This window comes from Staurois parvus, unplaced genomic scaffold (assembly GCF_062004578.1).
Source record: "Staurois parvus isolate SC_StPar_1 unplaced genomic scaffold, SC_StPar_1.0 ptg000696l, whole genome shotgun sequence".
In the NCBI taxonomy this organism is placed as follows: Eukaryota; Metazoa; Chordata; class Amphibia; order Anura; family Ranidae; genus Staurois; species Staurois parvus.
In genome coordinates, this window is record NW_028318492.1 from 10,977,228 (window position 1) to 11,000,313 (window position 23,086).

General features: G+C 43.7%; 1 protein-coding gene across 3 annotated transcripts in view; it reads left to right on the forward strand.

Annotated features, from left to right (window-relative positions):
• Positions 1–291: 291 nt before the first annotated feature.
• Positions 292–23,086, forward strand: part of LOC149446154 (transmembrane gamma-carboxyglutamic acid protein 1-like) — a 68,991-nt gene continuing 46,196 nt past the window's right edge. Inside the window, exons 1-3 of one of the 3 annotated variants that reach the window (XM_089653018.1) lie at positions 298–430; positions 6,997–7,019; positions 22,180–22,224. In XM_089653018.1, coding sequence (XP_089509144.1) covers positions 22,215–22,224 — 10 coding nt within the window. In that variant the 5' untranslated portion in view covers positions 298–430; positions 6,997–7,019; positions 22,180–22,214. Of the gene's footprint in view, positions 431–6,996; positions 7,020–9,159; positions 9,253–22,179; positions 22,225–23,086 lie in introns of those variants that run through there. The other 2 variants (XM_089653017.1, XM_089653019.1) reach the window with 2 other exon arrangements.

Genomic DNA, 23,086 nt, shown 5'->3' on the forward strand with positions numbered 1-23,086 from the left:
TCTGAGGTGTACAGCCACTTTACCACACTCTGCTAGGGATCACCCCATCCTTGCTGTAGGTATTGGGGACCTAGGGGATCCCGGGAAATGTGTCTACCAAGGAAACGTAAAAATCGTTCATCACGGCGGATAGGACAGGGCTGTGCCCACGTACTTTCAAATCCGCAACCTTTTCTTTTTATATAAAAAGTAACCATTCTGGGTTAAGTGTGTGTGTATGCTGAATAAAGTTTCTGCGGATTGAAGGCTTGTGGCTGCCGCGGGGGGTGCTGGGAGTGGTAGTTCCGGCTCTCTCCTCCCAGCATCACTCAGTGCCTGGTTGGGATTCGGCTCATGGACGGAGCAGTGGCAGTGAGAGGAGGTGGAGGCGGCGACATCCCGAGCTGAACTCTGTCCGCTCATCTAGAGGGAGATCCGGGGCTCCGTCCAGGTATGAGCACAGGACAGCACTGCTCCCTAATATTGATCCTGGATTGGGGGGGATGATATTCTCTGGGTGTGTGATTACTAGGGATGGAGAGTAGTTGTGTGGATGACTGGTGTGGCTCTGTACAAGCCCCCCTCCCATTGCTATGTACACAACATAGAGGGTGTGTATGGATTGATGTGTGCTGGGAATCCACCCTCCAGGATGCTGGGATGGATGGATGGATGGGATGTTTTGCCATAAACAGTTAAGTGTTATTTATGTAGTCCTGTGATGAGGATGATGACACAGAAGGGTGGATGATATTATCCCAGAGCTGGACACAGCTAGCTGAGGATTTGTCTGATTACTAATGGCCCATGTGATCAGCCTGTGCTCTGCTCATATCAATGGACTTTTAATAACCTCCTACCTGCTCTACTTCATATCAATAATTATAGGTTTGCCTTTTATATTGAGATTGTAAACATTGTCAGGCAAACACTCCCTTCACTAATGAACAGTGAGAAGATACACTATATTATCAAAAGTATTTGGTCACCCCTCTAAATCATTGTATTGGTGTTCCAATCACCTCCATGGTCACAGGTATATAAAATCAAGCACCTAGGCATGCAGACTGCTTCTACACACATTTGTGAAAGAATGGGTCAATCTCAGGAGCTCAGTGAATTCAAGTGTGGTACCATGATAGGTTGTTACTTGTGTAATAAGTCCATCCGTGAAATTTCCTTGCTACTAAATATTCCACAGTCAGCTGTTAGTGGTATTATAAGAAAGTGGAAGCAACTGGGAACAACAACAGCTCAGCCACGAAGGTAGGTAGGTAGGCCACGTAAAATGACAGCGTGGGGTCAGTGCATGCTGGAGCGTACAGAAGTCACCAACTGCCTGCAGAGTCAATAGCTAAAGACCTCCAAGCTTCATGTGGCCTTCAGATTAGCACAACACCAGTGCATAGAGAGCTTCATGGAATAGGTTTCCATGGCCGAGCAGCTGCATCCAAGCCTTACATCACCAAGTGCAATGCAAAGCGTCGGATGCAGTGGTGTAAAGCACACCGCCACTGGACTCTAGAGCAATGGAGAAGTGTTCTCTGGAGTGACAAATCACGCTTCTCTGTCTGGCAATCCAATGGACATGTTTGGGTTTTGGCAGTTGCCAGGAGAACGGTACTTCTCTGACTGCATTGTGCCAAATGTAAAGTTTGGTGGAGGGGTGATTATGGTGTGGTTTGTTTTTCAGGGGTTGGGCTTGGCCCCCTAGTTCCAGTGGAGGGAACTCTTAAGGTGTCACCATACCAAGACATTTTGGACAATTTCATACTCCTAACTTTGTGGGAACAGTTTGGGGATGGCCCCTTCCTGCTCCAACAGGACTGCACACCAGTGCACAATGCAAGATCCATAAAGACATGTATGAGTGAGTTTGGGGTAGAGGAACTTGATTGGTCTGCACAGAGTCCTGACCTCAACCCAATAGAACACCTTTGGGATGAATTAGAGCGGAGACTGCACGCCAGGCCTTCTCATCCGACATCAGTGCCTGACCTCACAAATGCACTTCTGGAAGAATGGTCAAACATTCCCATAGACACACTCCTAAACCTTGGGGAGCCTTCCCAGAAGAGTTGAAGCTGTTATAGCTGCAAAGGGTGGGCCAACTCAATACTGAACCCTACGGACTAAGACATCATCAAAGTTCATGTGCATGTAAGGGCAGGCGCCCCAATACTTTTGGCAATATAATGATTTTTTTATAGCTTTCTGTAAAAGGTTAGTCTTTCTACTGACCACCAATGTAAGGGGGGGCACTCTCTTCATTGACCGCCAATGTAAGGGGGGGGGGGGCGCGGTCTCTTCATTGACCGCCAGTGTAAGGGGGGGCGCGTTCTCTTCATTGACCACCAGTGTAAAGGGGGGGCACGTTCTCTTCATTGACCGCCAGTGTAAGGGGGGGGGGGGCGGCGCGTTCTCTGCATTGACCGCCAGTGTAAGGGAGGGGCGCGTTCTCTGCATTGACCGCCAGTGTAAGGGGGGGCGTCTTCTCTTCATTGACCGCCAGTGTAAGGGGGGGGGAGCGTTCTCTTTATTGACCGCCAGTGTAAGGGGGGGGGGAGCGTTCTCTTTATTGACCGCCAGTGTAGGGGGGGTGCGTTCTCTTCATTGACCGCCAGTGTAAGGGGGGGGGGGGGAGCGTTCTCTTTATTGACCGCCAGTGTAGGGGGGGTGCGTTCTCTTCATTGACCGCCAGTGTAAGGGGGGGGCGCGTTCTCTTCATTGACCGCCAGTGTAAGGGGGGGGCGCGTTCTCTTCATTGACCGCCAGTGTAAGGGGGGGCGCGTTCTCTTCATTGACCGCCAGTGTAAGGGGGGGCGCGTTCTCTTCATTGACCGCCAGTGTAAGGGGGGGCGCGTTCTCTTCATTGACCGCCAGTGTAAGGGGGGGCGCGTTCTCTTCATTGACCGCCAGTGTAAGGGGGGGCGCGTTCTCTTCATTGACCGCCAGTGTAAGGGGGGGCGCGTTCTCTTCATTGACCGCCAGTGTAAGGGGGGGCGCGTTCTCTTCATTGACCGCCTGTGTAAGGGGGGCGCGTTCTCTTCATTGACCGCCAGTGTAAGGGGGGGCGCGTTCTCTTCATTGACCGCCAGTGTAAGGGGGGGCGCGTTCTCTTCATTGACCGCCAGTGTAAGGGGGGGCGCGTTCTCTTCATTGACCGCCAGTGTAAGGGGGGGCGCGTTCTCTTCATTGACCGCCAGTGTAAGGGGGGGGGCGCGTTCTCTTCATTGACCGCCAGTGTAAGGGGGGGCGCGTTCTCTTCATTGACCGCCAGTGTAAGGGGGGGCGCGTTCTCTTCATTGACCGCCAGTGTAAGGGGGGGCGCGTTCTCTTCATTGACCGCCAGTGTAAGGGGGGGCGCGTTCTCTTCATTGACCGCCAGTGTAAGGGGGGGCGCGTTCTCTTCATTGACCGCCAGTGTAAGGGGGGGCGCGTTCTCTTCATTGACCGCCAGTGTAAGGGGGGGCGCGTTCTCTTCATTGACCGCCAGTGTAAGGGGGGGGGCGCGTTCTCTTCATTGACCGCCAGTGTAAGGGGGGGGGGGCGCGTTCTCTTCATTGACCGCCAGTGTAAGGGGGGGGGGGGCGCGTTCTCTTCATTGACCGCCAGTGTAAGGGGGGGGGCGCGTTCTCTTCATTGACCGCCAGTGTAAGGGGGGGGGCGCGTTCTCTTCATTGACCGCCAGTGTAAGGGGGGGCGCGTTCTCTTCATTGACCGCCAGTGTAAGGGGGGGCGCGTTCTCTTCATTGACCGCCAGTGTAAGGGGGGGGGCGCGTTCTCTTCATTGACCGCCAGTGTAAGGGGGGGGGGGCGCGTTCTCTTCATTGACCGCCAGTGTAAGGGGGGGGGCGCGTTCTCTTCATTGACCGCCAGTGTAAGGGGGGGGCGCGTTCTCTTCATTGACCGCCAGTGTAAGGGGGGGGGCGCGTTCTCTTCATTGACCGCCAGTGTAAGGGGGGGGGGGCGCGTTCTCTTCATTGACCGCCAGTGTAAGGGGGGGGGGCGCGTTCTCTTCATTGACCGCCAGTGTAAGGGGGGGGGGCGCGTTCTCTTCATTGACCGCCAGTGTAAGGGGGGGGGCGCGTTCTCTTCATTGACCGCCAGTGTAAGGGGGGGGGCGCGTTCTCTTCATTGACCGCCAGTGTAAGGGGGGGGGGCGCGTTCTCTTCATTGACCGCCAGTGTAAGGGGGGGGGCGCGTTCTCTTCATTGACCGCCAGTGTAAGGGGGGGGGCGCGTTCTCTTCATTGACCGCCAGTGTAAGGGGGGGGGGCGCGTTCTCTTCATTGACCGCCAGTGTAAGGGGGTTGGGGGGGGGGCACGTTCTCTTCAACTGCCAAATGTATAGTGTTTTTCTTTTCCCTGACCACCAGTTTAAGGGGGGTGTTCTCTTCCCTGATCACCAATGTAAGGAGGGCATTCTTTCCCCTGATCACCAATGTGAGGAGGGCGTTCTTTTCCCTGATCACCAATGTAAGGGTCATCCTTCCAACTACAAAACAACGAAACAATGTGCATACATAAAACTTGTTGTGGCTCCCCTTTAAATATACAGTCAGGTCCATAAATATTGAGACATGGACACAATTCTAACATTTTTGGCTCTATACACCACCACAATGGATTTGAAATGAAACGAACAAGATGTGCTTTAATTGCAGACTGTCAGCTTTAATTTGAGGGTATGTACATCCAAATCAGGTGAACGGTGTAGAACAGTTTGCATATGTGCCTCCCACTTGTTAAGGGACCAAAAGTAATGGGACAATTGGCTTCTCAGCTGTTCCATGGCCAGGTGTGTGTTATTCCCTCATTATCCCAATTACAATGAGCAGATAAAAGGTCCAGAGTTAATTTCAAGTGTGCCATTTGCATTTGGAATCTGTTGCTGTCAACTCTCAAGATGAGATCCAAAAAGTTGTCACTATCAGTGAAGCAAGCCATCATTGGGCTGAAAAAACAAAAAAACCCATCAGAGAGATAGCAAAAACATTAGGCGTGGCCAAAACAACTGTTTGGAACATTCTTAAAAAGAAGGAACGCTCAGCAACACCAAAAGACCCGGAAGACCACAGAAAACAACTGTGGTGGATGACTGAAGAATTCTTTCCTTGGTGAAGAAAACACCCTTCACAACAGTTGGCCAGATCAAGAACACTCTCCAGGAGGTAGGTGTATGTGTGTCAAAGTCAACAATCAAGAGAAGACTTCACCAGAGTGAATATAGAGGGTTCACCACAAGATGTAAACCATTGGTGAGCCTCAAACAGGAAGGCCAGATTAGAGTTTGCCAAACGACATCTAAAAAAGCCTTCACAGTTCTGGAACAACATCCTATGGACAGATGAGACCGAGATCAACTTGTACCAGAGTGATGGGAAGAGAAGAGTATGGAGAAGGAAAGGAACTGCTCATGATCCTAAGCATACCACCTCATCAGTGAAGCATGGTGGTGGTAATGTCATGGCGTGGGCATGTATGGCTGCCAATGGAACTGGTTCTCTTGTATTTATTGATGATGTGACTGCTGACAAAAGCAGCAGGATGAATTCTGAAGTGTTTCAGACAATATTATCTGCTCATATTCAGCCAAATGCTTCAGAACTCATTGGACGCTTCACAGTGCAGATGGACAATGACCCAAAGCATACTGCAAAAGCAACCAAAGAGTTGTTTTAAGGGAAAGAAGTGGAATGTTATGCAATGGCCAAGTCAATCACCCGACCTGATTCCAATTGAGCATGCATTTGACATGCTGAAGACAAAACTGAAGGGAAAATTCCCCAAGAACAAGCAGGAACTGAAAATAGTTGCAGTAGAGGCCTGGCAGAGCATCACCAGGGATGAAACCCAGCGTCTGGTGATGTCTATGCGTTCCAGACTTCAGGCTGTAATTGACTGCAAAGGATTTGCAACCAAGTATTAAAAAGTGAAAGTTTGATTTATGATTATTATTCTGTCCCATTACTTTTGCTGCCTTAACAAGTGGGAGGCACATATGCAAACTGTTGTAATTCCTACACCGTTCACCTGATTTGGATGTAAATACCCTCAAATTAAAGCTGACAGTCTGCAGTTAAAGAACATCTTGTTCGTTTCATTTCAAACCCATTGTGGTGGTGTATAGAGCCAAAAATGTTAGAATTGTGTCGATGTCCCAATATTTATGGACCTGACTGTATATATGAACCAACAAAAGTGTAATTGATAAACAACGTGTCCCATTAAATATGTACTGGCGAACAGATCAGTGAATAAAAATGCATTGATATAAAATAATCTCCTACGATTGCAAACAAATGTATTAATATAAATGAAAAAACTCCACAATAGAAACAAGGTCTATCCACATGTGCTGATTGGAGATCACGTGATCTCCAATCAGAGATCAGACCTCTAACATAAAGGTCATAAACACATAAGGACTATCCAGGGGAACTGTCAAATTTAACCCTCTCAAGCAGACAGCACAACTCCTCCATGCATCATAAATAGACTATTGAGAGAGGAAGAGGACTGACTCGTGCAGTTCTGTCACATAGGTTTCTTATAAAAGATATCAATGGGTACTCGCTTGAACACAAACAAAATACAGCATGTATCAGCCACAGCCAAACGCTGTCCACCACTCAGACTCCACCCAGGGCGGACACCGTCACGCTTGCTGGCAGATAGCTGTCTGCTTTATTTTGTTTATCTACACACATTCTTCCCACTGACCACCACTGTAAGGGGGAATTTTTCCAATTGATCTCCAATGCATTGGTTTTAATAAGGGTTCTTGAGACCTGAAAATTCTTTTAGGGGTTCCTCTTGGGTAAAAAAGTTGCACACGAGTTTAGCTCAGCAACATAAGGACTTCTGATCGTGTTTGGGAATACACAACAAAGGCAGAGTTTACATGCAGAAAAACAAGGTGGACATAATGTGCCCCTGTGATGGTTCACTGATAATTTGTGTTGACTGAAGTTTTTTTAATATTTTATCTTATATATTTTTTTTCTCCCTCCAGGGTATGAATACTCCCTCATAGAGGTAGGATACTATACATAATTCTAATCACAATGACCTATTTATTATAAAGGGGGATTGTGTTACCTATGCCTGGCAGTAAATGATAGAAACAGTTGGTGGTACTGGACTAAACAGATTACAGTGTGAACAATAGAAAAGAGTAATGCTTGGGAAGGAGTAAAATGTACAAATTGCTGAAAGATCTGAAGGGGGGGATTTTGCATTAAAATACCATGTTGTAACTGCCATTGTGGCGTTTAGCACACAGTTGCAGCATGGTTCCATTCACTATAATAAATACTTTTGGCAGGCGTAATACCGAGGTAAAACTAGTTTGCTGCAAAGCCACATGCTGTTAGTTTATACCAATGATTAATTGGATAAGGGTTTGCACTGGACAGCTTTGCTGCCATTGTGCTGTTTGCTGGGTGTCCAGTGTGCCCCTGTGGCTTTTAAGGAGGGATGGGCTCCCTCCAGGCATACCTTCCCTCAATCTATCCATTAATATATATGTGCTCCTACTATGGAGGCTCTCCAAATTTATAGGGTTAAGACTGCAGATAATACTGGGGTGCCTTCACAAGGCCTCTGCAGCTTACGCATGTATTTGCAGATGTGTGCAAACTAAGCCCCTGTTTATAATGTGAACTGTTAGACAGGACAATTCAGTTTTTTGCAGGCAGGCTGGTGAGTTGAGCTAGGAAGTTTTCTTTTTTGTTGTTTGACCTGTGTTGCCCTTCATTGTGCTCCTTGCTGCAAAGGCCAGCGACAGGTTGGGGCAGTTACCGTTTGTACATGAACATGCTAGTCTGAATGTCAACAGTAAGATAAACAAATGTAGGTGTCACTACAGTTGTGCCATTGGATTTTTTTTTTTCTTCTTTCCAAGTTCACTAGATAGCAGATTTATTAGGAAGGCTTAAAGTGATTCTAAAGGCTCAAGGTTTTTTACCTTTTATACATTCTATGCATGAAGATAAAAAAAACCTGTGTACAGCAGCCCCCCTAATAGTCACCTAAGCCCCCTCTTGATCAGTGATGTACACTGGGATCTCGGTTATCACGAGACTCCCTTTTCTCATTGGCTGAGACAGAAGCGGGAGCCATTGGCTCCCACTGCTGTCAGTCACAGCCAGTGAGAAGAGAGAGCTCTGTGGCCAAATCGCGGCTCCGTGTGTGAATGAACACATGGAGCAGCATGTACCCCCATAGCAAGGTGCTTGCTGTGGGGGCACCCGATAGGAGGGAGGGGCCAAGAGAGCCTGTGGGGGACCCAAGAAGAGGAGGATCGGGGCTGCTCTGTGCATAACTACTGCACACAGCTGGTAAGTATGACAGGGTTGTTATTTCTTATAAAAAAAAAAGCTTTAGAATCACTTTAAAGTTCACCTTTTTACAAGAAAAATAATAAATGCACATTTTTTTTCATGTAAAAATGTGAATTTAGTATTTTTTGTTTCTGGAGCATGTAAAGCACTGCACCAACGATTAGCAAATCCCTGGTGCCATGCAGATCTCCTGCAGTCCTGTCCGCATATCTGCTTGCCCGTACAGGATGTACCAGAAAGCAGATATACTGACAGGAAGAATTCATTGAGAACTACAAGCCGACAGCCACTAAGGCTGTCGGGACTGGTAGTTCATTAATTCACAGAACATCATGAATGAATTATGCAGCCAGGCTTTTTTTTAAATTGTGACCGCTAGTGGGAAGGAGAAGATCCCCCGCTATCTGTCACAATGGGGATCGGCAAGGAGCCGGGGCCAAGTGTAAAATGTTACAAAAGGTGAACTTCTCCTTAAATGTACTCTTAGTGGCAGTGTCAGAGGTTGCTTGAGTATGTTATAGCAGCTTCAAAATTTCAGCAAATTCCCTTCAGCACCCACTGTTAGTTTGCATTTAACATAATAATATTATTATATATATTTATTATATATATATAAATTTTTTTTTTTGCATTTTTGGAGTGATTTGATATGCATTGAATGGAGGAATTCTAGCTCAGCAGCAGCAGACTCCCCCCATAATATTCGTATGACTTCCTGACACTTAATCTATAGTTGGACATGCTGCTGCAGCCCAGGGCTGGAACTGACTGTCCCAACCTCAGTAGATTGATGTGCACAGGTGACAGGTCAACAAAGGGCAGTTGCTTCACTTCTGGCTCAAAGAGCTTGCGACATGGGATGAATCGGCTCTGAGTCTCTGGTTGGCTGTCCTGGCACTGTGGGACTGGAGTCAGACAGATCTGTGGTAAGTACTACACACTGACACCAATGATATTGTTGTATTTTTTTTTTCTTACTACACATTACAGTACAGGACAGATAGCAGAGGGGACTCTGTTAGGGACAGCTTGGTTGGAAGTTAAAACGTAGCTAATAATCTAGACACAATACAGTCCAGACTGTCTGTCTGTGTCTGCCTAGTGCCCTCTTCTTTTACTATGTGGTATTTAAACCGTATAGAACAGTAGTCTATAACAAGCAGTCCTATCTAAGCATTTCTTAAGTCAGCAGCAGGCTGTGGAACAGGGAATACCAGGTTACCCACCTAATAAGTGAAACACAGCTCACACTGAGCATGATAAACTGCTAGTCAGATGAATACGCGTGCTTATATAAAGAAAAGCATATTAAATGTATAATTATGATCTAAATGGTGTAAATTACATAATTATACATTAATATGCTTTTCTTCATGTAAGAAATTCATGTGAATAACTGGCAGTTTATGATGCTCAGTGTGGTGGTTTTCTTGTTTAAGATTATTATTATTATAATACAGGATTTGTATAGCGGCAACAGTTTTCTCAGCGCTTTACAATATAAAGGGAGACAATACAGCAACAATACAGTTCAATACAAGAGGGTTACGAGGGCCTTGTTTCTGGGAGCTTACAATCTAGGAGGGAGAGGCTAGTGGTACAAAAGGTAGTTACTGTGGGGGATGGACTGGTTGGAAGAGTAGAAGATTCCATTATTAGCTGAGGGCAGGATAGGCTTCCCTGAAGAGAGAGGTTTTCAGAAATCGCCTAAAAGTGAGCAGAGTAGGCGATAGTCTGATAAATTGGGGTAGGGAGTTCCAGAGGATGAGGGAAGCTCTGGAGATGAGCATGGGAGGAGGAGACAAGGGAGCTAGAGAGCAGGAGGTCATGCGAGGAGCAGAAGTTATGGTTTGGGTGATATTTCTTACCTGCTCCCAAGTCCAGGCCAGCTATTATTATTATTATTATTATTATTATTATTATTCAGGATTTATATAGCTCCAACAGTTTGCACAGCACTTTACAATGTAAGGGAGACAGTACAATTACAATACATTTCAGTACAGAAGGAATGTGAGGGCCCTGCTCGTGGAGCTTACAATCTAAAGTTATACTCCTAAGCTGTGTCATATGAGCAGCTCACTTCTCACACCAACATTTGCACGAAGAGGTCAGCTACTTGCACCGACACCAGCCTAAAGAGACACACTTGACACTCACCAGTTCTGCTCTGGTTGTGTATTTGCCAAGAAATGTGTAAATAGAGGTGGGAAACAATTTGGCATATTTGCTTTTGGATGCAAGTGAACCTTGTCCTATCTTTGTTCCTAAAAACTGCATTATACAGTCAGGTCCATAAATATTGGGACATCGACACAATTCTAACATTTTTGGCTCTATACACCACCACAATGGATTTGAAATGAAACGAACAAGATGTGCTTTAACTGCAGACTGTCAGCTTTAATTTGAGGGTATTTACATCCAAATCAGGTGAACAGTGTAGGTTTTACAACAGTTTGCATATGTGCCTCCCACTTGTTAAGGGACCAAAAGTAATGGGACAATTGGCTTCTCAGCTGTTCCGTGGCCAGGTGTGTGTTATTCCTTCATTATCCCAATTACAATGAGCAGATAAAAGGTCCAGAGTTCATTTCAAGTGTGCTTTTTGCATTTGGAATCTGTTGCTGTCAACTCTCAAGATGAGATCCAAAGAGCTGTCACTATCAGTGAAGCAAGCCATCATTAGGCTGAAAAAACAAAACAAACCCATCAGAGAGATAGCAAAAACATTAGGCGTGGCCAAAACAACTGTTTGAAACATTCTTAAAAAGAAGGAACGCACCGGTGAGCTCAGCAACACTAAAAGACCCGGAAGACCATGGAAAACAACTGTGGTGGATGACCGAAGAATTCTTTCCCTGGTGAAGAAAACACCCTTCACAACAGTTGGCCAGATCAAGAACACTCTCCAGGAGGTAGGTGTATGTGTGTCAAAGTCAACAATCAAGAGAAGACTTCACCAGAGTGAATACAGAGGGTTCAACACAAGATGTAAACCATTGGTGAGCCTCAAAAACAGGAAGGCCAGATTAGAGTTTGCCAAACGACATCTAAAAAAGCCTTCACAGTTCTGGAACAACATCCTATGGACAGATGAGACCAACATCAACTTGTACCAGAGTGATGGGAAGAGAAGAGTATGGAGAAGGAAAGGAACTGCTCATGATCCTAAGCATACCACCTCATCAGTGAAGCATGGTGGTGGTAGTGTCATGGTGTGGGCATGTATAGCTGCCAATGGAACTGCTTCTCTTGTATTTATTGATGATGTGACTGCTGACAAAAGCAGCCGGATTAATTCTGAAGTGTTTCGGGAATATTATCTGCTCATATTCAGCCAAATGCTTCAGAACTCATTGGACGCTTCACAGTGCAGATGGACAATGACCCAAAGCAGACTGCAAAAGCAACCAAAGAGTTTTTTAAGGGAAAGAAGTGGAATGTTCTGCAATGGCCAAGTCAATCACCCGACCTGATTCCAATTGAGCATGCATTTCACTTGCTGAAGACAAAACTGAAGGGAAAATGCCCCAAGAACAAGAAGGAACTGAAGACAGTTGCAGTAGAGGCCTGACAGAGCATCACCAGGGATGAAACCCAGCGTCTGGTGATGTCTATGCGTTCCAGACTTCAGGCTGTAATTGACTGCAAAGGATTTGCAACCAAGTATTAAAAAGTGAAAGTTTGATTTATGATTATAATTCTGTCCCATTACTTTTGGTCCCTTAACAAGTGGGAGGCACATATGCAAACTGTTGTAATTCCTACACCGTTCACCTGATTTGGATGTAAATACCCTCAAATTAAAGCTGACTGTCTGCAGTTAAAGCACATCTTGTTCGTTTTATTTCAAATCCATTGTGGTGGTGCATAGAGCCAAAAATGTTAGATTTGTGTTGATGTCCCAATATTTATGGACCTGACTGTATGTTGTGCTCAAAAAAAATTTAAGGAACACTTTGAAAACACATCAGATCTCAATGGGGAAAAATCTCATGCTGGATATCTTTAGTGATTTGGACTGGGTAATGTGTTAGGAACGTAACGATGCCCCATCGGTTGATGGAAATGACAATTATCAACCTACAGAGGACTGAATTCAAAGACACTCCGAAAAGAAAAAATGATGCAGCAGGCTAGTCCAATTTGCTGACGTTTCATTGCAGCAACTCAGAATGGCACACAGTAGTTTGTATGTCCCCCCACGTGCTTGTATGCATGCCTGACAACATCGAGGCATGCTTCTAATGAGATGACGGAGGGTGTCCTGGGGGTATTTCCTCCCAAAACTGGACCAGGGCATCACTGAGCTCCTAGAAAGTCTGAGGTACAATCTGGTGGCGTTGGATGGACCAAAACATGACATCCCAGAGGTGTTCTATTGGATTTACAGTCAGGTCCATAAATATTGGGACATCGACACAATTCTAACATTTTTGGCTCTATACACCACCACAATGGATTTGAAATGAAATGAATAAGATGTGCTTTAACTGCAGACTGTCAGCTTTAATTTGAGGGTATTTGCAACCAAATCAGGTGAACGGTGTAGGAATTCCAACAGTTTGCATATGTGCCTCCCACTTGTTAGGGACCAAAAGTAATGGGAACGAATAATAATCATAAATCAAACTTTCACTTTTTAATACTTGGTTGCAAATCCTTTGCAGTCAATTACAGTCTGAAGTCTGGAACGCATAGACATCACCAGATGCTGGGTTTCATCCCTGGTGATGCTCTGCCAGGCCTCTACTGCAACTGTCTTCAGTTCCTGCTTGTTCTTGGGGCATTTTCCCTTCAGTTTTGTCTTCAGCAAGTGAAATGCATGCTCAATCAGATTCAGGTCAGGTGATTGACTTGGCCATTGCATAACATTCCACTTCTTTCCCTTAAAAAACTCTTTGGTTGCTTTTGCAGTATGCTTTGGGTCATTGTCCATCTGCACTGTGAAGCGGCGTCCAATGAGTTCTGAAGCATTTGGCTGAATATGAGCAGATAATATTGCCCGAAACACTTCAGAATTCATCCGGCTGCTTTTGTCAGCAGTCACGTCATCAATAAATACAAGAGAAGCAGTTCCATTGGCAGCCATACATGCCCACGCCATGACACTACCACCACCATGCTTCACCGATGAGGTGGTATGCTTAGGATCATGAGCAGTTCCTTTCCTTCTCCATACTCTTCTCTTCCCATCACTCTGGTACAAGTTGATCTTGGTCTCATCTGTCCATAGGATGTTGTTCCAGAACTGTGAAGGCTTTTTTAGATGTCGTTTGGCAAACTCTAATCTGGCCTTCCTGTTTTTGAGGCTCACCAATGGTTTCCATCTTGTGGTGAACCCTCTGTATTCACTCTGGTGAAGTCTTCTCTTGATTGTTGACTTTGACACACATACACCTACCTCCTGGAGAGTGTTCTTGATCTGGCCAACTGTTGTGAAGGGTGTTTTCTTCACCAGGGAAAGAATTCTTCGGTCATCCACCACAGTTGTTTTCCGTGGTCTTCCGGGTCTTTTGGTGTTGCTGAACTCACCGGTGCGTTCCTTCTTTTTAAGAATGTTCAAAACAGTTGTTTTGGCCACGCCTAATGTTTTTGCTATCTCTCTGATGGGTTTGTTTTGTTTCTTCAGCCTAATGATGGCTTGCTTCATTGATAGTGACAGCTCTTTCGTTCTCATCTTGAGAGTTGACAGTAACAGATTTCAAATGCAAATAGCACACTTGAAATGAACTCTGGACCTTTTATCTGCTCACTGTAATTGGGATAATGAGGGAATAACACACACCTGGCCATGGAACAGCAAAGAGCCAATTGTCCCATTATTTTTGGTCCCTTAACAAGTAGGAGGCACATATGCAAACTGTTGTAATTCCTACACAGTTTACCTGATTTGGATGTAAATACCCTCAAATTAAAGCTGACAGTCTGCAGTTAAAGCACATCTTGCTTGTTTCATTTCAAATCCATTGTGGTGGTGTATAGAGCCAAAAATGTTAGAATTGTGTCGATGTCCCAATATTTATGGACCTGACTGTATGTCAGGTGAGTGTGAAGGCCATTAAATGGTATCAATTCCTTCATCCTCCAGGAACTGCCTGCATACTCGCCACGAGTCGGGGCATTGTCGTGCACCAGAAGGAACCCAGGACCCACTGCACCAGCGTCTGACAATGGATCCAAGGAATTTATCCCGAAACTTAATGGCAGTCAAGGTGCCATTGTCTAGCCTGTAGTGGTCTGTGCGCGCCTCCATGGATATGCCTCCCCAGACCATCACTGACCCAACACCAAAACGGTCATGCTGAACGATGTTACAGGCAGCATAGCATTCTTCATGGCTTCTCAAGACCCTTTCACGTCTGTCACATGTGCTCAGGGTGAACCTGCTCTCATCTGTGAAAAGTACAGGGCACCAGTGACAGACCTGCCAATTCTGGTGTTCAATGGCAAATGCCAGTTGAGCTCTATCGTACCGGGCAGTGAAAACAGGACCCACTAGAGGACGTCGGGCCCTCAGGCCACCCTCATGAAGTCTGTTTCTGATTGTTTGGTCAGAGACATTCACAGCATTGGCCTGCTGGAGGTCATTTTGTAGGGCTCTGGCAGTGCTCATCCTGTTCCTCCTTGCACAAAGGAGCAGATACCTGTCCTGCTGATGGGTTAACTACCTTCTAAGGCCCTGTCCAGCTCTCCTAGAGTAACTGCCTGTCTCCTGGAATATCCTCCATGCTCTTGAGACTGTGTTGGGAGATGCAGCAAACCTTCAGGCAATGGCACGTATTGATGTGCCATCCTAGAGGAGTTGGACTGCCTGTGAAACCTCTGTAGGGTGCAGGTATCATCTCATGCTACCAGCAGTGACATTGACCCTAGCCAAATGCAAAACTAGTGAAAAACAGTCAGAAAAGAGGAGTAGGGAATAAAAAGGCTAGTGGCCTCCACCTGTAAAACCATTCCTGTTTTGGGGATCATCTCATTGTTGTCCTTCTAGTGCACCTGTTGTTAATCAGTTTCAAAAAGTGTTCCTTTAAATTTTTTGAGCAGTGTATATATAATCCTCACCACTGCGTTCTGTATGTTATGTTGTTTATAACATACTCATAACCAATGCATAAACCATGTGCATGTTCATTCCTTGCGTTCACTGTGCCAACAGTTGTTGGTTGCCAATGATTAACCCCCAGCTACTTTAAGGACGTTTTCAGGTAAGGTAGGTTCAGTTCAAAGTACTATTTTTCAGTTCTGTAGTTTGTGTGAAGAAAAACCTAGATTCTAAGCTCAAAAGAGCAGGGCCCTCGAACCCCTCGTGTATCGCATCGCATTGTATTGTTACTGTACTGTCACATGTACTGTCCCCCATTGTAATGTACAGCGCTGAGTGAACTGTTGGCGCTTTATAAATACTGTATAATAATAATATGTAACGGCAGAGTTTACTTTTTTTTTTTTCAAAATATGTTCCTTTTGTGTTGATATTTGTGTGTCTGTAAGATTCTCATCGATGGCACAGTATTTAACCACCTGAGCCCTCAGGCCGCTTTCTCCCAAAATTCCAGACTGTTTAGTTTTTGGTTTGGTGACCATCTTGGTTCCCCACATATACTATTTAATAAATCCTGTATAATAATTTAGCATTAGTAGTCTACCTTTAATGTATTTTACAACATATTTTTTTTCCTCTGGCAAACGGTGTTAATTAGGTAGCACATCTGGATGCACATATTTTTGTTGTGTGGTTTTGTTTTTTGTTTTTTTTGTTTTTTTTTTGTTTTTGTTTTCCCCATGTAAATGGCATAATATTCTATACTGTAACACAGAACCCCAGCGCACAAAGACTCTTTCAGTATAGAACATTTGCTGCTGTGCACCAGTGTAATACACCAACATACAAAAAATATAAATAAACAGCGCAAATCAAACAACTCATTCAGTACGTTACAAATAAAATTGTAGTGAAAATAATCAATTTAAATAAAGTGCCAAAAAATATGTTAGTGTCCACAAAAAATATATGCATAAAGTCCTTTTATCCCAGAAAAAACATAAGTATAATGATTTCTCCCAAAAAAACAGTGCTTCCACCATCCACCAGTGTGAAATCAAAATGAACCGCACTCACCAGATGTTGGTGAGTTATGTGCCTTTTAGAATTTAAGGGATCCTAAACCCCCTCTATATCCTCCAGAACTCCTAAATCGCTTTGCAGGGCTAGATGATTCCACTCACTCCTCATATGAACTCCACCGCGGTCCATTATACTTATGTTTTTTCTGGGATAAAAGGACTTTGTGCATATATTTTTTTGTGGACACTAACATAATATTTTTGGCACTTTATTTAAATTGATTATTTTCACTACAATTTTATTTGTAACATATACTGAATGAGTTGTTTGATTTGCGCTGTTTATTTATATTTTTTTTATAATAAAATTCTATATATAGACCAGATCCAGACCCTCCATTCAACTGTGCAGCCGCAGATCACTTATAGAAGTGGTCTATTGCTTGCAGCAATCAGCCAGCAGTAGAATACTATGGCCGTGATCTAGTGCTGTACTGAGACTGAACAGAGCTGCCTGAGCCTGCGTACTGAATGGAGGTGCAGTAATGTCACTACATCCCCAGTGTAAACATAATGAGGAAGCATTGTGTTTTTCATTTGCATATACAGCGCTCTCTTTTCGTGCAGTCTGTAGAAGCATTGGAAGTCCAGGATCTAATTGCTTCAGCTGCTGGGTCTAGCACTGGACCCCGGCTGACAGTGTCACATCGCTAGTGCCATCATGGGCCAATAGGAGTCCAGGTGTAGTCTTAAAACTGCATCAGGACTCAAATGGTTAAGGCATATTTTGTGGCTGGAAGGACTGTGTAGAGTTTTTGCAGCAGATAGGCTCATGTATGGTCTAATCCATCCATTTTAGAACATGCCTATTGTAAAGCAGGATATGGCCACACACTCCATTTGCTGCGGTTTTTATTTATTTTTTCTCCTGCTTGCTTTTCTCTTTAATGTGCCTTAAGGAACTACAATCTTCGAGTGTAAATGGTTCTTGGTACACTGTCAATGGTTTCTACATAGCATTGCATCTTTCACTTTGTGACTAAGCATTTCTCATTATACTGTAGTATGTCTGCTTTTCGTATAACACAGGATTATGGGCCAGGGACTTGGCTCCACTTATTCCAGCACAGTACCAGCAAAAATGAAAATGTCTGGAGCCGCCCCTGTTTACCTAAATGTACAGGGTTTCCTCGGGGCTGTAGCAGGGGAGCACATTAAAATACCAACTCTTTACTGGTTTAGTTTAAAGCCTTCAAGGACTGGCACCAAAATAACATGAGCAATGCAACTTGATGATGTTATGTTGTTGGGGATGGGTGGACCTTTACCCCCTCCCCATGTTCACAGGAAGTGTGCTGAATTACCCTGGGCTTCATTCAGCCAGAATGTGGGGCCTACCTGCAGGGAGCAGCACCGGAAAGGAGGTGAATATTGCAACATGAACAAGGCGCTTTTTATTATTTATTATTTATTATTATTATTATTATTATTATTATTATTATTATTATTACTACTACTACTACTACTACTTTGCATATGGAGTTAAACAATTAACCCCCATATGCCCCAGTAACACATATGTGCAACGTCGAAAAGGTAGGCTTTAACGTCCACATGCCACACACATTTGTTGCTGGGCGGCCACTGTTTATGCTGGGAACACACTCACTGCATGCTCCCAGCACAAAAGACTGAGCTGACGAAGGCAGCTCTTGGTCCCAAATAACAATAGGTAGCCAGCGGGAGCGGCTTCCAATCATGTCACCTCTACAACAGCCAATCACAGTGGTCATATGATCTTTCCTGCCCCCTGAGCATTTAGAACTTTTAAAAGGGATGCCAATGCGGGAATGGGTTAAAGTGTATTAACAAGTAGAGAAAAATATAAATAAAGGCATGTTAAAGTCAAATCTGAAGTTTAACATGACATGTATTAACCTCATACAGCTGTCAATTTTTCATGATCTTTAGTAATTTGCTAATGACAAGTGGAGGGAATTTGACATCTGACTGTTCTTAATTTGGCTCCTAGTGAAGGCAGTCTTTTCTTGCTTCGTTCATACATGTGACTGGGGGGTAGTAAAAATGGGCAGCTGCCGTTTTACTGCCTTCCAACTGCCCACCTAACACAGCCACTCAGGGGCTTGCACATGCTGGGGAGCTTTGGCAAAATTTATAGCTCTTGTCTGTGCCAAACACAACCCATTCAAGTGAATAGTGTTGTATGGAGTATTCTGTGCTGTATACAGAATGTTTCACAATATAGGATTACTCCTTTAGGCATCTTTATGAGGAAATATATTTTATAATTGTATAGAAGACATTATGCAATTTTGTAGCTACAAGGGTTTTCTGGCTTCTGTACAGTTTCTATTGATCTAATTTCCTATGTGCCTGATTGACTTTTGTCTCTTTTGGAGTCTATTCAGAGATTTGAAGTAAAAAAACAGGAATCCCCTGCAATTGCCTTTTCTTTCAGATACATTTAAGAGTTCTGCGACTAACCATCTTTGAGCTGGGGCCGTTCTTTTCATAAATCACAATAATGGCCTGTTTGGGTATTTTGAAATGGGTTAACATGCATTGTGTTAAAGCAGCCCATTGACGCTAATGGACTGCCAATGCATCAAATTGTCCAAGAAATAGTATGACACAAAATTTGTAATACAATGCATAGCAATGCAAATATGTGTGTTGCCTTCAAAGTTAATGCCAACACATGTTAAAATGGTTGTAAGGACTCATGTACACTGCAGCTGATAAACTGAGGTTCAGGAGCTTTTCTGTGTGTGGTTTTTTTTTTTTCTTTTTCTTCAGCAGCCCCTGAACGCTCCCTAATGTTTTCCTATGTGTCCATGTACACTATGTCATTTACAGGCAGTTGAGCTTACAGTCGTTTTTTTGAACGCAGGAAACTTGCGTTCAGGAGTAGATTTTATCAGCGTTTTAAACGCTTGTAAATGCGATTAACCGCGTTTATAAGCACTTGCGTTTTTTGACAGGTCCATATCCAGGGCACAATTCACTAAGCGGTATCCTACCACATTCGAGTATGCGGTAGGATACCATAGCATTTTTTTTAAAAAACCCATTTGAATCCACCAAAAAAGGCTACTAAAATACTACATGATTTTATCAAGTCATGTGGAATTTTAGTAGTGAAAAGCATGCATCATGTTTCAGCTGTCATCGGGGTTCCCACTGATAGCTGAATGTAAAAAGAATTGCTGGCAATAAATTTTTTTTTTTTTTTTAAATGGCGTGTGGTCACCCCTCCCATCCATACTAAGCCCTTCGGGTCTGGTATGGATTTTGAGGGGAAGCCCCATACACAAAAAGAAAAATGGCGTGGGGTTTTCCTCCAAAACCCATACCAGACCCTTATCCGAGCATGCAGCCCGGCAAGTCAGGAAAGGGGGGCGAGCGAGCTAAACACGGTATGCAAATGCAGCAAAACCAACGTTTTTAACCTACATTTTCCAGCAGTCAGTTTCCATCGTTCAGAAGAGTTTTCTAAATGCCCTGTGTACATGAGCCCTACAGGCCGAAGGTTTTTTTACCTTCAGGCATTCTATGCCTGAAGGTAAAAAACCTTCAGTGTGCAGCAGCCCCCCCTAAAACTTACTTGAACCACCTCTCGATTCAGTGATGTGCACAAGAGTAGTGGCTCTCCAGGGACTCTTCCTCATCATTGGCTGAGACTGCATCAGGAGCTATTTGTCCCCGCTACTGTCAGTCACAGCCAATGAAGAGAGAGCGGGGGTGGGGCTGAGCTGCACTAGTGTTTGAATGTACACACAGCAGCTGGGCAGAGAGCTTGCTCGGGTGCCCCCATAGCAAACTGCTTACTCTGGGGACACTGGGCAGGAGAGAGGGGTGAGGAATGCTGGCAGGGAACCCGAGAAGAAGAGGATTGGGGGTGCTGTGTGCAAAACTACTGCACAGAACAGGTAAGTAAGATATTAATAATTTTTGCCTTTAATATCACTTTAAGCATGTTGTGATAACGCGCACAGACATAAGTATGCCCTAAATCTCTCCCACTTAGCTGTCACCCTGAGAGAGAGCAGGTAAAAAATCTGCAACAAAATTGGCTAACTTCTTTGCAATCTATATTATTTTTACTTTTTTTTTTTTTTTTTTTTTTCTTCTCAGTGATTTCAACTTTGTCTTGTTTTAGCTGTTGAGCTATAAATTCCAACCAGTAATGATAACTGGATTGTGAAAGTTGATAATGTATTAGGTAAAGAGTAAAGTACATGCTTTTGGAACTTTAACAAACAAGGCTGGGTAAATATCACTTCTTGTTACACCTAAGGAAAACAAAGAATTCCAAACCGCATTCAGAAATTTTGAATAATCAAATATCTTTCATATTTCTTTATTTACCAGTTTCCCAAAATTATAGGTTTTAAAGATCAAAAAGCAAGGGATATTAGAATGACTCAATCATGCTATCAGTTTTTCTACATTTTTCTAGCTCTAAATATTACTCTTTATTTACTTTTTTTTCTATTTTGGCAAGGTAAAAACTTTAAGATGTCCTCTTTTAAGGAACTTGATTCGGCTCACTTCTAGGGGAGGCTATTCTGTGTGGGTTTTTTTTGTTTTGTTTTTTTCTTCTGGAACTGGGTGTGTATCTAAATGTTGCATATTACCCATATGACCAATTGCTTATCACCTGGCTATCTTGCATTTTCTTGGTTTTAACAAATTATACTATGTTCTAGAGCCAACCCAGATAGATCAAGAGCCATCCTGTATCTCCTTTTTTTTTTTTTTTTTTTTTTTTTTGTATTTTTCACTATAAACAAGAAATTATTAATTGTCTGATCCAGTTGGAAAAAAGTTGGTTCAAGCTGTAATCCTCTATCCTTTACTGTAGTGGTTCCTAACCTCCATCCTCGAGTACCCCCCAACAGGCCATGTTTTGGGTAATTTCTCCTAGATAAAATGAGCTTTTAGAAATTCCAAACCATTGACATTGATTTAAAGCACCTGTGTAAAATGACCTGTTGGGGGTACTTGAGGACTGAGGTTGGGAACCACAGCTTAAGGGCTTATTTCCACGTCTCTCTGAAGAGCAATCTCTTGTGGAGTGATTTTCATAGAGCAGAGCAGGTGCGGCTGACAGGCATTGAGGACACAATATTGCCCCCTCTTGGGTACCTGTTTTAATTCTTTTGTACATCCGAACGGGCTGTTTGAATGGGAATTGTAGCACTGCAAAAATGCCCCCCCCATATTCAAGTAAATGAGGCCATGCTACAACTGCAGACCTAACACTAGGTTCAGGGTTGTGGCTTCATTTACCTGAATGTGGGAGATCATTTTTGCTGTGCCAGAGTGCAAAGCATTGTGTATATATATCAGTCTTGACTTCCTTTGCAGCTTTATGGGGAGGGGGGACAATAGTCGCTGAAATTCTTCTTTTTTTTTTTTTTTTTTTTTACCACCTCCTAACTGCAGATGTAAGCTAAGCTTTATTGTAAACTGAACTAGCATAGTAAAATCAGAACCTGGAAATACAAGTGCTGCTCCAGTGATGACATACATACTGTGAATAACACGCTGTGATATCCTTGTTGGAAGGAAGTGATGTTCAATGCAGGGAAGTTGCTGCCTTTGTTCTGGCTGTTTTTGCTAGTGTTTTTTAAGAAACCATTCTCTTATGGAACTTTTTCCAGTCCATGCTAAGCAAAAATGATTTTTTAATATTTGCATTCTCCATGTAAGTTAATTTTTAATCAGTGTTTTGTTTTGTTTTTTTGTTTTTTTTCCAGGCTCTTGATTCTACAGTTGCTGAATTAGTGGAGCTATGGACAGTGGTAAGTAGTACATGATGGGCAATTGTCTTTGATGCAGTGCTTTAGGCCTAATTCACTGTGCTTTTGAATTTTCTAAAAGAGTAGACGTGATCTGGGATGTATAAACCGCTTTTATGCCACCTACTGTAGATCAATTTTTCCTGCTTTAATGTAGGCTAAGGCAAGTTTAATTTTATTTAGCGTATATTCACATGAGGTGTGGTGGGACTGCATTGGGCAGCTATTCCAGTGAAGTCCGACCATAAGAAAAGCCAAAATTTCTTGTCTCTAGTGTGGCCGGTTCTGAATGCAGTACTTTTTTCCAGTGCATCAGTCACCGCCTGTTCGCCAATAGAACTTTTATGGAATGTCACTTTGACATTTCAATTTGGTTTGTTTAAAAAAAAAACAGAGTGAACGGTGTGATGCATCTAAATGCAGTGTAAATGGCACCATTGTACAATTACCTTAGATTGTACACTTCTTGAGGGTTAGGGACTGATGTGAATGTACAATGTATGTGTAAAGCGCTGCGTAAATTGACGGCACTATACAAGTACCTGAAATAAAAATAAATAATTGTACAATCATTACATGTATGTATATACGTTTAGAAATATTCGCATATAAATGTACTTTTGTCTACAGTCCTCCTTCACAGTGGTACTGTCAAACCTGCATTTTATATGCTTCTAGGGGACATTTCTAAATTATTTTTCAATGGTGCCATTTACACTAAAGCTGCATTCGCTCTTTCGCATTGCGGGAACAAGCGTTGAGCAATTTCACGTGTCGCACATAGGGCAGCTCATTCACTTTTTTGGCTGCCCTATGCATGTTTTTGCTCAAAAAGAGGCTCATGCTCCTTTTCAGGCATCAAGCT